The 19,711-nt window shown below is 33.5% G+C and overlaps 2 protein-coding genes across 2 annotated transcripts; one reads left to right on the top strand and one right to left on the bottom strand.

Annotated features, from left to right (window-relative positions):
* The first annotated feature begins 9,624 nt into the window (after positions 1 to 9,624).
* On the top strand, positions 9,625 to 11,250 carry LOC139893249 (anthocyanidin 3-O-glucosyltransferase 2-like). The gene has a single exon (XM_071876402.1). The coding sequence runs from the start codon at positions 9,669 to 9,671 to the stop codon at positions 11,121 to 11,123; it is 1,455 nt and encodes a 484-aa protein (XP_071732503.1). The 5' UTR covers positions 9,625 to 9,668; the 3' UTR covers positions 11,124 to 11,250.
* Positions 11,251 to 12,937: 1,687 nt separating this feature from the next.
* Positions 12,938 to 13,342, bottom strand: LOC139889859 (uncharacterized mitochondrial protein AtMg00820-like). Its single transcript, XM_071872777.1, has one exon. It carries the CDS (start codon positions 13,340 to 13,342, stop codon positions 12,938 to 12,940), a length of 405 nt encoding a protein of 134 aa, XP_071728878.1.
* Positions 13,343 to 19,711: the final 6,369 nt, after the last annotated feature.

The following is a 19,711-nucleotide window of genomic DNA, read 5'->3' as shown; positions in this document are numbered from 1 at the left end:
GAATAATGTTTAGAATTTTAGATAGAATATAATCGTGGTAAGATACTCTGGAAGTGAATGTGAGAATGGTGTATCGAACAGGTTCACCGGTAAGTGTTTCAGGTTCTTCGTCAAGAGGGCAATTTGGTTGGTGGAAAAGATCGCCTTCTTCGCTTCTCCATTGATTAAGTCGACTACGAACTCATCAGATGAGTCGGGTATGGATGATTGGTTAATTCATTCTGGTGACGTTGCCTCCGGAGCTTAGGTGAACATCCATGTCGGAATAGCTGTCGGAATAACTATCGGAATAGCTATCGAAATCTGAGGGACTCGAACTGGTTGAGGGATTCATCTCGTATGATCAGACGAAGGATTTTCGAAAAGAATTAGATTATAGGATATAAATTAGTACCCTGCAATACATAATTTTACATATGCCTATATAATACTAAAATCCCATAAGTTACTGAGGAATCTACGGAAGCTGTCAGACAAAGATAACAATAACATTTATGCTAAGATATGAATTAGCAGATACGCTAAGATACGAATTTTGCCTATACACTATTCATGCAATCATTGCAGTAATATGTGTCTAGACTAAGAATGATAAGCAGGTAATTTTCGAAGGATGATAAACAGATGATTTCCGACAAAAATGATAAGCAAAAACTTTTGACATGCAGACACGGTCGAAGTCCAGACTCACTAATGCATCCTAACGACTTATCAGTTAGACACACTATTGCAGACCTGGTTCGCTAAGACCATCGCTCTGATACCAACTGAAATGACCCGTCCTAATCCATCCGGACGAAGCCCATATCGATTATAAATGATTCACAACAGTTGATTACATCGCGAGGTACTTGACCTCTATATGATACATTTTACAAACATTGCATTCGTTTTTGAAAAGACAATCTTTCATTACATCAAAAGTTGACGGCATGTATACCATTTCATAATATATTTAACTATAATTGACTTAATAATAATCTTGATAAACTCGACGACTCGAATGCAACGTCTTTTGAAATATGTCATGAATGACTCCAAGTAATGTCTCTAAAATGAGCAAATGCACAGCGGAAGACTTCTTTCGTACCTGAGAATAATCATGCTTTCAAGTGTCAACCAAAAGGTTGGTGAGTTCATTAGTTTAACATTCATTTTAATAGACCACAAGATTTTCATATTTCCATTTCTCATAAACATACGTCCCATGCATAGAGACAAAAATATCATTCATATGGATTGAACACCTGGTAACCGACATTAACAAGATGCATATTAGAATATGCCCTATCATTCCGGGATCCTCCTTCGGACATGATATAAATTTCGAAGTACTAAAGCATCCGGTACTTTGGATGGAGCTTGTTGGGCCTGATAGATCTATCTTTAGGATTCGCGTCAATTAGGGTGTCTGTTCCCTAATTCTTAGATTACCAGACTATATAGGGGCATATTCGATTCGATAATCCAACCATAGAATGTAATTTTTTTGGGTACTTGTGTCTATTTCGTAAAACAGTTATAAAAAACAGCGCATGTATTCTCAGTCCCAAAAATATATATTGCAAAAGCATTTAAAAAGGGAATAATGAAACTCACCTAATGTATTTTGTAGTAAAAATACATATGACGACATTGAACAAGTATAAGGTTGACCTCGAATTCACGAACCTATATTAAGTATATATATTAAAGCACGTAATCGAACAAATATATATATTATTACTAGTGATATAATTTTAAATACTTTATATGTTTATATATATTTGTTTCATACATTTTAAGTATTTATATTTGTTATTATAATTAAGTTTATTAATATAATAAGTTTCTCATAAAAATATTTATATGCATAATATTATATAATTTTTAATATTTTAGAATGTAATACTAGGTAATATATTCTTTTTTTAGATAATATTTGTTGTAGCAATTTTGATAATATTAATAGTGATATTGGTAATAATAACAATGGTAGTAATAATAAAAATGATGAAATTAATAATAATGATGTTAAAAATAATAATAATAAAAGTAAAAGTGTATATACCCTCTTGGAAGCTTTCTTAAAAAATAAATGCCTCATACGAGATTCGAACCCACGACCTCTCGCCAAATCAAAATACTCCTAACCATCAATCCATTTCCAGTTTTCTGATTAATGTTACAACCCAGATATATATATATATATACCATTTTCTGTTTTTAATACGTAAAGCTCAATCACTCTGGCCCAAAACAGTTTCACAAACCCAACCGAGTTTCATAAGCCCAACTATAATTAGTTCTCGGCCCAAGTAGGAATATGACAGCCCAATAATCTATCCATTTTGCTATAGCCCAAGACTGTTTAAATAAAAAAAAATTAAGAACCGAAGCAGTCGAGAATCGAACCCAGGACTAGTCGTTTAACAAGGGACTCTCCAGACCGTTGCACCATTATTTCGTTTCTGTTTATACTCCTGTGAAAAATCAATTAACATGTACAAAACAGTTTTCCCTCTTCAACAAAGTTTCACCATCAACATTCCTTCATTTCACAATCATACCTGATAATCACCCTCTTTATATTATCATTTATCATTTGATATCTTTATTATTATCAAAAGAAAACATAATTATAATCATTTATTCGCCACAGTTATCATTATACCATTACCGTATCTTGATCATTTTCTCCATCGAAACACCCACCATCGTTATCAACGTATCATGCAATCATCATCATCTTCATTTCGTTTCCACTGTTCATCGTCATCATCATTTTCGTTATCCTATTTTAATCATCATCTTCGTTTATTAGACTCCAACAGAAAACATCAATCTAGGAGTGGACTTCGTGGGTTTCATTGAACGTACAAGTGGTTATGATCAAGTGGGTTTTAATAGTGACGGTTGTGGGTTTCATGGTACACAAGTTGAAGGTGCGATGGTTGATGATGAAATGGTGGTGGCTCTAATGTTGATGATGGTCGCAGGCTTTTGGGTCTCGTAACAGAAACAGCAGAAACAAATTTGAAGAGAGAGAGAGGAGAGAGAAAAGAGAAAGGTGGTGATGGTGGAGGTGGTTGTCTTGATCGTTGGTGATGGCAGTTTTGTGGTGGTGAAAGTGGACGATGGAGATGGTGGTCGTGATTGGTGATGGAGTGGCAGACATGGTGGTTGTAGGATGTAGCCGTGAGTGGTGATGGTTGTTTTGGTTGAAAAAAAAAAGTGGTGATGTGGTGGCCGGTGGTGATCTCCAATGGTTGAGGCGATGGAGAGTGTGGTGCTGCAAGTGTTCTTATATCAATTTAAATAGAGAACACAGAGAATTGAAGTGTTAATGATGGCTTTCTCAAACTCTTATGTGTACATATATTATTTATTTATAAATATAATGTTAATAATAATTAATAATAATAATATAATAATAATTAAAAGTTCTAAGTGGGAAACAATTATAAACAGGTATAGTGAACCTAAAAAGATAGCAGCCGCAAATTTTGGGAGTATCCTACCGACGGTTTTCGCGGAGCGTGTCTATTGCTAAACAGTTATCGTATAAAAGTGCTTCCTAAAAATCCCAAATTTTTAGATTAAATATAATTAATTATTTCACTCATTAACTATTTGAAACCCGATCAAAAAGGTTCGAAATTATTTATTTTCTGTCCCGATTTATATGTACGGAGTACTAATATTTAAACTTAAAAAGGTACAAAATATTTTTATCAAATCTAAGATTCTTCGTAATCAATTTACATTTAAATTTTTATTTTAAATCTTCTTAACCACGTATTAGAACTATATGAACACTGGCGAAATGCCAACTGAGTTTTACTGACGTTTACCATTTAAGCTCGAAATTATTTGTTTTTAATATATTTTCTTTCTATATATTAATAGTTTTAAAATAGAAAGTTTAATTACAACAAAAAAAAATATATTATATATTTTTAAACAACTAAGTTTAAGATAACGTTAAATATTTACAAGAAGTTTTTATATACATAATTATATATATATATATATATATATATATATATATATATATATATATATATATATATATATATATATATATATATATATATATATATATATATATATATATATTTATAAATGTAGTTTCCATTACATCGCTTATTATTTTACATATTTATTTCCAACAATTAAGTCATATAATATTTCAAATAATATTTCAAATTATCATAAATATATATATACATTTAAATATACATGTATCTATTTACAAATAGTTGTTCGTGAATCGTCGAGAACAGTCAAAGGTCAATTGAATATATGAACATAATTTCAAAACTTTTGAGACTCAATATTACAGACTTTGCTTATCGTATCGAAATCATATTAAGTTTAAATTTGGTCGGAAATTCCCGGGTCATCACAATTTATACCCAGTTTTGTTCCTTTTATTTACACATTTTAGTAAGCCTTTCTTAATATTAACACTATGAATCACCCATGAATCACCCACATAATCCATATGCACCACCAACAAATCCAAGCAGACCTATTAATGAAGGGCGTGAGGTCAATCTACAAGATCTTCCAGAAATCGAGCAAGAATTCGAAAGAATGGGTTGGTTTCCTTTCATTCAGGTTAATAAGTACTTGTTTCCTCTACTCGTTTATCAATTCTATTGAAACTTTCAATTCATTAATGAACAAACAGTGAGGTTTCGAATCTTTGACGTTCCATATGAGTATACTCTTCAAGAATTCGGTGCACTATTGGGCGTTCCATTTGATGGTATAAATATCTATTATCCCGGTGAAGACCTTCAAGATCTTCCCGAGGGTATCGTACCACATGAAATGACCATACTTATATGTCGTACTTGTGTTCCATACAAGATCATAGTACGTAACGGCATCCTTGACGATTATCTTCATCCTGAAATTGCTACAAGAAATGCAATTATCTCGAGTAACATGTATCATCGTGAACCAAATGTCAGGCATTTGTCAATGACTGAAGCTTTGATTCACTGGTGCATGACTCACAATATTAGAGTTAATATTGCTCATTTAGTCGCTTCCCGAATGAATGAGCTTCATAATGAAACAAAACCTCTTTCATATGGAGCATTTTTGAGTCGCTTATTTACTAATATCGGTGCGGTTAATGGTCTTGTAGGACGACGTCTTTTAAGTACGGTACCTATTGACACTTCCTTCGTTGCCGAAACTTCGGCAGCATCGGGCTCGGGTTCTGAAAATTCTTCCACTAGGTCGGATGCTCGTAGTCATCCTCGTCGTGGTGATTAGTAGTGTGATTTAACTTCAGTAACTTTGGTAGATCGTCATTTAATAATTTCTGTTGAAGTGTGTGTTTAATTCAGTAACATTGTATGACCTTTATTTAATTTTTGTCATTTGGAGTGTTTTAATTCACAATATTCGTATAATATTCGATTGAATGTTTGTCGTTTGTCCGATGTTAACTATAGTAAACTGAAAAAAACAAAATGACAATTTCATTCAACATACCTTATAAAACGATACAATTAATACTTGAAAACTATAAAATGACAATAACACAAACGATACAACATAAAAACGATACTAATAATACCAAACTTAACAAAACTTAACAGTTTAGTTGACGGAAATTAAAATACATTTCTTAATCTTCGAAAACTAAATAGAGAGAAATGCAATTTGAACGCCAGTTCAGTGTCTCTTTTATACCGTTTCACTGCTCTTCGGTGCGGAGATATGTAGCGGACAATTCCGGAACATAGTCATGTTCGTAATACAACACGTCCGTGTGTTCGAACCGCATCATTTCTTTCAAGAAGCAAAACATGTCCTCTAAACTTGCGTGGCGAACGTCAATTTCTCTGAATATATACTGAGAACTACGGGCATAATCGTAAACTCTCCTTTCATTACGGAATTCACTTGCGTAATACACTTCCAATGAGACGATCATCGACGCAAGGGTCAACATTTTCGATGTGTTTTTAGTGTGTTAAAAGTGTGAGTAATGTTTGAGATAATTAGGTGCTTAAATAAGAGATAATCTGACCAAATTTTCGTCCCTAAAAGTTTTCGGGACGACATGTCGTCCCCAAAGAAACGGCGCGAAATTTTCTCACTTTTGGAGCCAAAATATTTCTGCTCCAAAAAATAATTAAATAATAATTTTTTTCTTGGGACGTGTATTAGGGACGACATGTCGTCCCTAAAAATTTAGGACGGAATTTTTTTCGCTTTTTGGAGCCAATTTTGACCAAATAAAATAAATAAAAAAAGGTAATTTCTTTGGGGACGACATGTCGTCCCTAAATGTCGTCCCAAAAAACTGGTCAAACGTTTCAGAAAAAACTGGGACATTTTTTGTCATTTTCCTTTCTTTCGGGGACGACTGGATGTCGTCCCTAAAAGTGTCGTCTCTAATTCATCATTTTCTTGTTGTGAACGCGCACCGCGCTCCTTATGGGGCGTTGTAGGACAAAAAATTCGGGTACAACGCTCAATAAATAGTTATTTATATCACCTATATTATTTAGTGTTAAAAGTGGTTGAAAACACACTTTTTAATTAATCTTTTCCAACAATATGTATAGGGAACTACCATTTGGACCGGGTTTTTCAATTGAGACCTTGTGAACTAGCAACATAGGTGAGTCCCACTAATGATTTGACTATTTTACATGTCAATTCATTCTCACCAAACTTCCATCTTAATTTTATATGTACATTTTCACCATCTTTCAAATAGTTATACATTGTGCTGCAATGCTTGTACATTGGACATATATGATATATGGTAGTATGTTAGTGGTGATTGTTGCCGGAAAACAAGTAACCACCGGCCACCGCCATGCGTCACCATCGGTTTCAAAAGAAAAAGAGCTACAGTGGTGGTCGCCGGAGTGACGGCAGATCGTAAAAGGGGCGGTCATATTGGTCGGAAAAACAAAAAAGGAACGTCATGGTGGCGGTGATGGTCGGATCTGGTGGTCGGAAGTGGTGGTTAAAGATGGTTATGGAGTGTTTAAGATTTAGGAGACTATGGAGAAAATGGAGAAGATGAGAGAAGTTATTTTTTAAGTTAATTCAGGGCCGGATCTGGAATAGGGCCACAAGTGCGACTGCACTGGGCATCAAAATATAGGGGGCATCCAATGGTGATTTTGAACTATTTTTGTAAGTTGCAGGGGAACAATTTTCATGGTAGGAAGGGATGGAGAAGAAAGGAGAAGGTGTAAAATGTTGGTGAGAGAATAGTATATACTCCGTATATTAACCTTTACTTTTGTCAAATGTTGACGTTGATAATTTAGGGGTGGTCAGTATTTGGTTTGAAACCGTAGAACTCGAAAACCAAACCGAAAAAAACCAAACCGAATTTAAAAAACGGTTTTCGGATCGAGTCAAACCGAAACCGAATTTGAATTTCGGTTCGGTTTCCGGTTTTGAAAATTCTGAATTTGGTTTAACCGAAAACCGAATTCAAAACCGAATTCAAACTTTTGTATATATTTAATTTATATATATATATATGTTTTAATGTCATTATAATTTGGGATCCAATCAATAAAATATCTTTTCATCCATATGACAATTTGGTAGCTCACATTATAATTATGTTACTCAAATTAATATGTTATTCTTAATAACAGAAGCCGTAAACGTCATAATTAAGCTATAAATATTAATAAATCATCGAATTCTTGATAATATAATAGTATGTCATTATTTAGTATATAAATAAATAAGACATCAGTAACCCCACAATTAAATTATCATCGTTCTCGGTTTTTTCATAATATTCGGTTTTAACTGAAAACCGAACCGAATCCGAATTCGAATTCGGTTTTCGGTTCGGTTCGGTTCGGTTTTAACTTTGAATTCGATTTTCGGTTTTGCTCAAAAAAATTTTAAAACCGAATACACCGAACCGAATAAACCGAACAAACCGAACCGATGAACACCCCTAGTTGATATGTAGGTGTTAGGTATACTGTTTCTGACAGTAGTCTTTTGTTGTACAAGTCTGAATCTTACATTTCTAATCCAGAAAAAGAGGTGCTATGAACGAATAAAAACATTTTTTATTAACTTTTCATCTTGAATTATTTCCGCAAGAATTAAAAGTCATACGTAAATGATTTACTTCAATTATAATTTTTCATTTTATTTTATAAATTCAATTATTTTCATTACGTACGATTATATAAACTTCTTTAAATATTAACTGTTACTCCGTATATATAAAGCCGATAATACTTTACCAACATGTTACACTATATTTAAATAATTGATCTTTTTCTAGTTATCATTTTCGCAAAAATTCAATCACGTTAAAAATAGAAAAAAGACACTAGAAAAAATGTTTGACTAGAGTCATTAGTGTACTTTATCTCTTCAAATTGTCACACTCACTTTATTAACACAATTAAGGTGGGAATAAACTATATAACTCGATTACGTTTCAGAAACTGTATGTTTATAAGTAACAAACCTTGATCGTTTTTTAACTCTTTTATGATCACCAAACTAACTTGAGATTAGTTACACGTCAAACACTTAAAATTTTTAATAGGGGCATCATTTGATCCTCTTGCACGGGGCAACAAAGAAGTCAGTAGGGGTGTTCATCGGTTCGGTTTTCGGTTTGTTCGGTGTATTCGGTTCGGTGTATTCGGTTTTGAATTTTTTTTGGGCAAAACCGAAAACAGAACTGAAAACCGAATTTAAAGTTGAAACCGAACCGAACCGAAAACCGAATTCGAATTCGGATTCGGTTCGGTTTTCGATTAAAACCAAATATTATGAAAAATTTGAGAACGATGATAGTTTAATTTTGTCATTACTAATGTCTTAGTTATTTACAACCTAAAACAATGACATACTATTAAATTATCAAGAATTCGATGATTTATTAATATTTACAGCTTAATTATGACGTTTACTGCTTCTATTATTAAGAAGAAGGACATAATAATTTGAGTAACATAATTATAATATGAGCTACCAAATCGTCATATTGATGAGAAACTATTTTATTGATTGGATCTCAAATTATAATGACATTAAAACATAGATATATAAATTAAATATATAAAAATTTTGAATTCGGTTTGGAATTCGGTTTTCGGTTAAACCGAATTCAGAATTTTCAAAACCGAACACCGAACCGAAAACCGAATTCAAATTCGGTTTGATTTTTTCCGGTTTGGTTTCGGTTTGGTGTTCGGGTTAAACGGTTTCAAACTAAATACGGACCATCCCTAGAAGTCAGGACCTGGTTTTAAGTTGTACTTACTCCATCAAATCAATTGTTTATTCCTTGGGCACAGTGTCTATGGAAAAAATAATTAGGTCCATTTTAAATAATCCCTATGTATATAGACTGATGTTTGGAAGTATTCTTGATGAAACATCTAGTTGATAAAATATAATTTGAAATGAATTAGGGTCCACAAATTGTAATGAATACTCCGTAACGTAATACCTTTGAAGATTTTTTAAATCTACAAGTCTTGGACACATCCGTGACATAAATATACCTTTGAAGATTTTTTAAATCGATAACGTACTACATCTTGTCACATCCAGCAAAGCAATAACATCAGCTCTATAGATATATTTTATATTTATATGCAACTAATGACACTTTAAAACCAGACCTATTTCAAATAAACCATTCGTACATGAACCAAAACGAAATGGCGAATACTGTTGCAAAGCTCATATTCATCCCTGATCCTGGCGTCGGTCATATCATGTCAACCATCGAGGTCGCAAAGTTACTAGTGAACCGAGACCATCGTCTCTCCATAACCATCCTTATCATTAAGCCCCCTACCTCAGATTTTGGCTCAGCTATCACCACTCACATCGAGTCATTAGTTAAAAAAACTATGGACCGCATATCGTTCATTGAACTCCCTCAAGATGATACCCTACCAGTTTGGGACTCGAAAGCTCCCTTTACTTTCTACGAAGAGTTCATCAAGAGTCACTGCAAATATGTTAGACATATTGTGGCTGACATGATAAGTCAACCAGGTTCGTGTCGGGTTTCTGGGTTCGTCATCGACATGTTTTGTACCAGCATGATGGATGTTGCTAATGAGTTTAACATTCCAACCTATGTGTTCTTTACTTCTAATGCTGCCTTTCTTGGATTTTATTTATACGTCCAGAGACTCGTTAACGATCAGAACCAAGACGTTGTCGAATTGAGCCACTCCGATACCGAGATCGCGATTCAGGGTTTTGTAACGCCGGTGCCAACGAAAGTCTTTTGGCCGATTGTCCGGACTAAAGAAGGACTCGAGTATGTTCTATCGTCTGCCCTAAAACTTGGACAAGCGAAAGCAATCATGGTTAATTCGTTCTTGGAATTGGAAACACACGCGTTCAAGTCGCTGTCTGATGACATCAGCATCCCGTCTGTTTATCCAGTGGGACCCATACTCAATTTAGAAGGTGGGGACGATGACATCATCACGTGGTTGGACAGTCAACCACCTTCCTCGGTTGTGTTCTTGTGCTTTGGAAGCAAAGGATGTTTCGATGAAATCCAAGTGAAGGAGATAGCACATGCCTTAGAACAGAGTGGTCATCGTTTCCTGTGGTCCCTACGTCGACCTCCGTCAGATCAAACATCGAAAGTTCCCGGTGAGTACGAGGATCCGCGAGTTGTATTACCGGAGGGATTTCTTGAGCGAACGGTTGGAATTGGTAAAGTGATTGGGTGGGCCCCACAGGTGACGGTGTTGGCCCACCGTGCGGTTGGAGGCTTTGTGTCTCATTGTGGGTGGAACTCGTTACTGGAGAGTTTGTGGTTTGGTGTACCGACGGCAACATGGCCGATTTACGCCGAGCAACATATGAATGCGTTTGAAATGGTGGCGGAGCTTGGATTGGCCGTTGAGATAACGTTGGATTATGAGAATGATTTGTGTAATGCCAAGGCTGATAAGTTTGTTGTTCCGGCACAAGTGATAGAAAGTAGTATAAGAAAGGTGATGGAGGATAATGAATTAAGAGCAAAAGTAAAAGAGATGTGCGAGAAGAGTCGAGCCGCGGTGGTGGAGGGTGGTTCGTCTTATGCATCGGTTGGTCGGCTTATTCAAGATTTTACGGGAATCATCTCTTAAATTAAGATGCCTTTTGAAAGTATGTGTTTGTGGCTAAATTAGTTGAAGGCTTGTTTTTAGCTGATTATGTTCCTAAATAATTGAATGTTATTTAATGTGTATATTAGCATTTAATGGAAACTTAAAAGGGGCCTCGAGGTTGATTGGTATGGTCCGTCTTATTTTTTTTCGGTTGCTTTCATTCGTTGTATTTGGTCTATTATTCGGTTTTTTGTTTGGTTAATATGTTTGTATTTTTTGGGAATACTAGGGATGCTCACTTATACATAGTTAAAAATTAAAGATTTATGAATGTATTGATCAGTTTGATATATAACTTGAATTGATACAATTGTTGTTTAGCAATCTGCTATGTGTTGCTTTTATATTCTAAGTGTTACAACGGCTATTTCTAAATATGGTTAGGCTCCACTAAGACTTTTGGAACCACCATTACACAAAAGGAAAACTGTTGCTGAGCAGCCTGTTTGTAGCCGTTTACTTGTTTACATTTGAGCAGGCATGTGACCTTCCAAATTGAGATAGGATGAAGTGGACACTTCTGATCCCAAAGTCAACTTACCTAAAATGGTAAGTTGACCTTTTTTATTGACTCATTCTAACACTCCCCCTCAAGTTGAATAGTGGGGTTTCCAATATTCAACTTGCCAAGAACTTCGCTGAAGAGTCTTCCGTTGACAGATTTGGTAAGGATGTCAGCTAGCTGATCTTCGGATCTGATTGATGAAAGGGAAATGATTTCATCATCTAATTTTTGTCTAATAAAATGTCGATCAACTTCCACATGTTTGGTTCGGTCATGTTGAACTGGATTTTCTGATATGGCAATGGCTGCTTCGTTGTCACATAATATCTGAATGCTATCTTCTGGTGGAAATCCGATCTCTGTTAGTAGTTTTTGGGTCCACAATGCTTCTACAACTCCTTTGGCTATCCCTCTAAACTCTGATTCTGCACTTGATAGAGAAACAACCTTTTGTTTCTTATTTTTCCATGCAACTAAATTACCTCCGACTATTGTGAAGAATCCGGATGTAGATCTTCTATCCCCTTTTTCTCCAGCCCAACTTGCATTTGTATATATTTGAGTTCTTAGATTCCCATTTTTCTTGAAAACAACTCCATGATCCGCTGTTTTCTTCAAATATCTGATGATTCTCATTACGGCTTCCATATGGTGAACCTGTGGTTGATGCATGAATTGACTCACAACTCCAACTGCATGTGCTATATCAGGTCGAGTATGAGCAAGATAGATGAGTTTTCCCACCATCCTTTGGTATTGCCCTTTATCAGCAAGATCAGCTTCATCTTCCATATATAGCTTCTGGTTTGGAATCATCGGAGTATCAGCTGGTTTGCAATCAATCATACCTGTTTCTGCAAGAAAATCAAGAACATACTTCTTTTGACAGATAAATATTCCCTGTTGGGATCGTAACACCTCAATCCCCAAAAAATATTTAAGTCTGCCCAAGTCTTTCATTTCAAATTCTTTAAATAAGTTTACTTTTAAGTTAGAAATTTCCTGTTTATCATTTCCTGTTATTATCATATCATCAACATAGATGATTAAACATGTAATCAAATTTCCTCTTCGTTTAAAGAATAGAGTATGATCCGAGTTACTTTGTTTGAAATCGTATTTTTCATAAATAAAGTAAATCTCCCAAACCAAGCCCGTGGGGATTGTTTTAACCCATATAAAGCCTTTTTAAGTCGACAAACTTCCCTGTTTTTGAAGTTGTCACTGAATCCTGGCGGTGCTTCCATATAGACCTCTTCCTTTAATTCGCCATGTAAAAAAGCATTCTTCACATCAAATTGGTGAAGTGGCCAATCTTTATTTGCAGCGATAGAAAAAAGAACTCTAATGGTATCAATCTTTGCGACTGGTGAAAAAGTTTCGGAATAATCAATCCCGTATGTCTGAGTATATCCTTGGCAACTAGCCGGGCTTTGTATCTTTCAATGGTACCATCTGGTTTGTATTTAATCGTAAACACCCATCGATTTCCTACTGGTTTTTTTCCTTGAGGTATGACACATTTTTCCCAAGTGTCATTATCATTCAAAGCTTCCATTTCCACTTCCATTGCTTTTTTCCAGTTTTTTGATTTTAACGCTTGTTCAACAGAAGTTGGAATATTTTCAGAGTAAATTGCGGAATTAAATTTTTGAGCTTCTTTTGACAGATTTCCTTGTGTTATATTAGCCATAGGATATCTAGATCTTTGCGCTTCTTTCTTTGGAGAATATCGTTTTGGTGGGACACCTCTATTGATTCTTTGAGGTAGGACATATCGTTGGGTGGTTTAATCAGAATTTGTGTCATTTTGTTCATCATGGGTTTGATGTTCATTGTTCGAGGAGGTTTCAGAAATCTCATGGTTCGGTGGGATAGTTTCTGTAGGTTCATGGTCTTGTGTTGGCTCGGAGTTTAGTGTTGAAGTTTGTATAGGTTCGGGGTTTTGTGTTCGCTCGGGCTCTTGGGTTTGAGGTGGTTCATGGTTTTGTGTGTTTTGTGTTGGCTCGGACTCTTGTGTTTGAGGTGGTTCATAGTTTTGTGTTTGAGGTATTTGAGGTGGTTCATGGTTTTGTGTTTGAGGTATTTGAGGTGGAGCCCATGTCATCCAACTGAGAGTGTCATTATCCTTCTCCCCCGCACTCGTGAGTTGGGTATCATAAAAATATTCGGTTTCGACAAAGTCACAGTTCATTGTAGTGAAAACATGACGTCTTTTAGGGCTATAACATCTGTACCCTTTTTGGTTAATTCCATAGCCCACCATGACACATTTTTCCGCACATGGATCTAGTTTGGTGCGTTCATTTTTCGGAATGTGAACAAAAACCGAGCACCCAAATATTCGAGGTTCAATGCTAAATGAGGTTGGAAGAGTATGAAATTGAGAAAGAGTATCTTTCGGAGTTTTTGTGCCCAAAACTTTAGTAGGTAGCCGGTTAATAAGGTAGGTGACGGAAGCAAGAGCTTCAGGCCAAAAACTTTTTGGAACTTTTGATTCAATTAATAAAGCTCTTGTCATTTCTAAGAGTAGTCGATTTTTCCGTTCGGCTACTCCATTTTGTTCGGGGGTGTGAGCACACGATGTTTGGTGAATAATCCCGCTTTCTTCGCAAAAATGTTTCATTGAAGTATTGACAAATTCACCCCCATTATCGGATCTCAAAATTTGTATATTTTTGTTAAATTGAGTTTGTATCATTTTGTAAAAATGGTAAAACTTCTCAAACACTTCAGATTTGTGAGTCAGAAAATAAATCCATGTCATACGTGAATGATCATCAATGAATAAGACAAAGTATCGAAAATTCTTTCCCCCATTAACCGGTGCAGGACCCCAAACATCCGAGTGGATTAAAGCAAACGGTACATCTTTCCTTGTATCACTTGGTTTAAAAGTACTCCGGTGGCTCTTGGCCAAAATGCAAGTTTCACAATTTAAAGTAACATTTGATGAAAAAAGACTTGAAAATAAAGCATGTAAGTATCCGGCAGATGGGTGACCCAACCTCCTATGCCATAACCAAGCTTCCCTCGTAGGTGTTCCGTGAGCAAGCATCACGGTACCTTGTTGGGTTACTTCGTTCACATAGTACAACCCGCCCCGTTCGGTACCACGCCCAATAATTACCCCAGTCCTGATATCTTGAAGGATACAGAAAGTGGGGTGTAATAAAATGGAACAATTTAATTCTTTTGTAACGTGACTAACGGATAATAACTTATGAGACAGGGTTAGAATATATAAACAGTTGGATAATTTCATAGTTGGAGTAATTTCGATTTTCCCTCCCCCTTCTACTTGTACAATGTAGTGACCCGGGAATTTCCGACCAAATTTAAACTTAATCTTTATATAATTTCGACACGATAAGCAAAGTCTGTAATGTTAGTCACAAAAATTTTGAACTGTTTAGATGGATTCATGTAACCTTTGACCATGCCCGACGATTCACGAACAATTGTTTGTAAATAAATATATATATATAATCAAATAAATAAAATATGTAGATTAAATATAAATAATAAAATACAATAGATCAATAAGACTAAGTAAGTAAAATAATATACAAGATAATAAATTGGTTATTTAAATAAAGCTACATATAAATATGTATGAATTTTATAAATAATTATTATGATATATATATATATATATATATATATATATATATATATATATATATATATATACTGAATTACATTATATATTATTGGATACAGATATAATTAATAATATGTAAATATTAATATAGTAAATTTAATTACAAATTATAATATAAGTTGGTATATCAATATTAAATTCATTAGTTAGTATTATTAATACTATGAAAATACTGAAACTTGATACATTGACTTATTATTGTTATTATTATTAATAATATCATTATGACAAGTAGTAAAGTTATAATGTTAATTATTATGATTAATATTAGTATTATTATTTGTAATATTAATATTATTATATATTATATAGATATAATTATTAAAGATATCATTATGTTATTTTAAAAATAATACAAATTATGATTATCATTATTTTTGTTACATTTATTACTACCCTTATTGTTATTATAATTATTTTTACTAGTATTATTAGGAAATTTATATTAATATTATCTTTATTATTAGTATTACTAGTTTGGTTATTAAAAATTAATATTAATAATTAATATTAATGTTTGTATCATTAATAATATTATGTTTACTTAATAAGTAAAATACAATCATAATTAGATATATAACTATTCAGATAAACGGATATATAAATATAAAATACGAATATACGCAGATTATATATATCCAAATACAGAATACTGGATACGTATATATATAAAGAGATAAATATAAAAACACGATATATCTATATAATTACAGAAAAGAGCGTAACCAGTTTCATATTGTCTTCAGCTGTAGATAATTATTCTCTAGTACAAATCATGATTTTTAAATCACAGAATGAATCCAAATTCTTGTTACATGTCGTTTTCCTCCTTTATTTTTACTATTAATTTTTGTATTTTTCTTTTTAGTTTGATTCTCCTTGTCGACATATAATTGCCATAACTTAAATCAATTGCAGCGTAAGAGGTACCAGTCAAATTACAGTGTCAAATAACAACCACAAAAACTTTTCACAGCTTTTAATCAAATTGAATTAAATCAAAATAAAACCAAGAACAGTTTACTGCTCTGTTCGTGTTTTTATTTTTATTTCCATCGAATTCTCAACAATTTCAAAAATCTATTAATGTAGTTATGTTAGAAATATATTGTTTAAACTATCTGGAAAGATTCACAACCCAATTTCTTAAATTGATGTCGAATTTTAGAAGTCAAAGTTAATTACAAAAAGTCAAATAAATTGTTCATCGTAAAAATTTGGATTCGTTTCATTGTTTTCAGTCAAATTGACTTTCCAGAAAGTTTCTAAATGTGAAATGGAATCACTTTCATGTTATAATCATTTGCTAAAACGTCTTATAATTCGAGTTTGATTTCCGAGTTCATACACGAAGTTATATTCTGTTACAGAGTTTTATTTTGAATAACAGAATCTGTTTTAATTAATTTAAACAATTAAACGCTTTCTAAAAGATTTCTGTATCACCAATATGTCCTAACGCACATTTTAAATCATGATTATGAATTGGGCTGAGTTGTTGGTCGACTGATGTTGGAGAAGAAGAGAAACACAAATGTATACGAGTTATAATTAAACAGGATTAGATTTAAAACAGAAATACATGATTGGTTCGATGGTTAAGAGGAGAAGCGGGTGAGCGAGGGGTTGGGTGTTCGAGTCCAGTACTGGGGTTGGTTATCGCAATTTTAATTCTCGCAATTTTATTTATCGTTATTTAATTTCTGTTATTTATTTTACGCATTTTAATTATCGACATTTAATTTTGTATTTATTTTACGTACTTTAAATATCGGGACACATATACAAGGTTTTGACATATCATATCGACGCATTTATATATATTATTTGGAATAACCATAGACACTCTATATGCAGTAATGATCGAGTTCTCTATACAGGGTTGAGGTTAATTCTACAATAATATATATAATTTGAGTTGTGATCGAGTCTGAGACGTATACGGGTCACGATACATATTAATTAATTCGAATATTGTATATTAAACTATATATAAATTATTGGACTGTTAACTGTGAACTATCGACTGTGGACTAATAACATTGGACAATTAATAAGGAATTAAAATATTGATTATAACATATGAAACTAAACATTCTTCAAGTTTGCCACTTGATTTCGTCTTAAAACTCATTTATATCTTGACGATTACAATCTGCGTTCAAACCTTTCATGATTCTTAAAAAATACCTCAACCGAGAGGATGAACCAACCTTACTTCATCTACGGAAGAAAAGATTGATGTATATAGTTATGCACCTGAAAACACTCGAAACCTGTGTAAACGTCTAACACGTATTTGTGCTAGCTTCTTTGGCGTTGTTATTACCGAAAATAACTTTACAATCCCTCTTCAAAGTAGCCAATTTTGTCACAGCTCCAACAAGTCAGCTTCGACTTTTCGTTCGAAACAACCTTATTATAACCTTGATATATACATTGTCTTTTCGTCATCGTTACCGGGTAACCATTTATATCTCACTACAGTAGCAATAAACTTACCAGCAACATCATTGATCTTTGACTTTATGAAAAGTTATTATATTCATTGAAACCCTATCATATACTCATCCGTATCTTATAACGAGAACTGCCATATCAATTACCGGGAATCAACAATCAGTACTTTGATAACTCACAACATATCTACATCAACAGTTATATGTATAACATTTATCTCTTAGAATTATGATCTTTCATTCTGAAATTTTGAAAAGCACTCAATCTACAAATCAATACTCTGAATGTTGAAAAAGCTGAATGAAGCAGCAGAAACCGTAGACAACTGTAAACGATCTTAATCGTCGAAAGTTGATGATAAAGTATTGTAGGTTGGCAAAGCTCAGAAAAAGTTTGAAACTGAAAAACTAATTGAGCAAACTATGAAGGAAGCCGTGGACAAATCATAAAGAATAAGTTTGACTTCAAAGAATCTAAATGATTCAGTACCTGCTGAAGTCATTAACGAATACCTTGCTTCTGACTCCAAACTCTTGCGGACAAATTTTCTTCACCACCCTTCGATATTAAAAATTCCAAGATATCATCGTATCTTTCATTATAAATGTCCTCCATATTTCTGAAGATATTTTCATAACTATTCGTATATGAAATCATTAATCTCTTCGTGCTATCAGTGTTACATCATATAGAAACTGTTAGTTTCTATATTCTGTAAACTTTCGAGATTAAAAAATATGAATGTTATTGAAGTAATGTTGGGAACTGATGCATGAGTTAGTATAATATAATGACACTTGATCAATGTAATTATATTACAGTAAGTCAGGTTGAGTTTCTAATGGAACGTGATGATTCACAGATCATAACGTCATCATGTGCCATATTACACGACTTTTACATTTTATCTGATATATAAACATATCAAAAACATATTTTCTTGATAGTTCTATCTTTCCCGGATATTCTAGTAATTTGACGAATCAAGATCGTGCCATTATCATTCCTTTCTTAGAACATTAACAACGTTCATTTTGAAATTTATATCTGCGATTTCGCACCATTACAAGAGATGCCTAACCGCAAGAAGAAGAAACGAAGGGACAAAGCTCTGAAATAAAAATTGGAGTATAAATTGCAGTAAATAGGAGGGAGTATTAACTGTGGATGACAATGATTATAGGAAACAGAAATAGGGACATTGGAAAATAAGGGGAGATACAAAGCCTGATAACAACGTATAAATTACAAACCGTGGATATTAATAGGAATAGCAATAAAAAGACACGGTATAATTAAGAATAGTATCACCCCAAGGTTATATTAAAAGTAAACAGATTTTTCTAGTGGAAGATTGAAAAGAAGAATGAGAGAAATGATAATTAGGAAAATATTAAGGATTAGAACTGGATTAAGCATTTTCACAATATTTTAGATGTATGAACTAAGAGAGAAAATATAGGAATGGTGTGAGTAATGGAACGGAAGAGTTTAATTTATTATGAAAAAAATCAGACAAAGAAATCGAGGCAGATCACCCTATTTAATCATAGAGATTTTAATTTCCTTACTCGCCGAAGAATCAAATCTTTTAGATTTCAAAAATTTTCTTTAAATCCCTTGAATTCCGGAAATTCAACCAATACAACGTCAAAAGTTAAGACGCACCTTATGTTCTAAATTCAACTTTGGTTACGTCAAAAGCTAAGACGAATCTCTATTTCTTCATTTCATTCTTTCGTGATAGCTTCACTCGTACGCTTCGAATAATCGAATTATTTTATCCAGGTTACACCCTGTGATAAAATTCTATTTATCAACTCATATTTTCCATGAAAACATTTTTATTGTTAGCCATGACAACCTCACTCAAATTTCGGGACGAAATTTCTTTAACGGGTAGGTACTGTAGTGATCCGGGAATTTCTGACCAAATTT

Source organism: Rutidosis leptorrhynchoides, chromosome 2 (genome assembly GCF_046630445.1).
Source record: "Rutidosis leptorrhynchoides isolate AG116_Rl617_1_P2 chromosome 2, CSIRO_AGI_Rlap_v1, whole genome shotgun sequence".
Lineage (NCBI taxonomy): Eukaryota > Viridiplantae > Streptophyta > Magnoliopsida > Asterales > Asteraceae > Rutidosis > Rutidosis leptorrhynchoides.
Note: the sequence above shows the minus strand (reverse complement) of the source record. Positions and strands in the feature narration are given on the sequence as shown.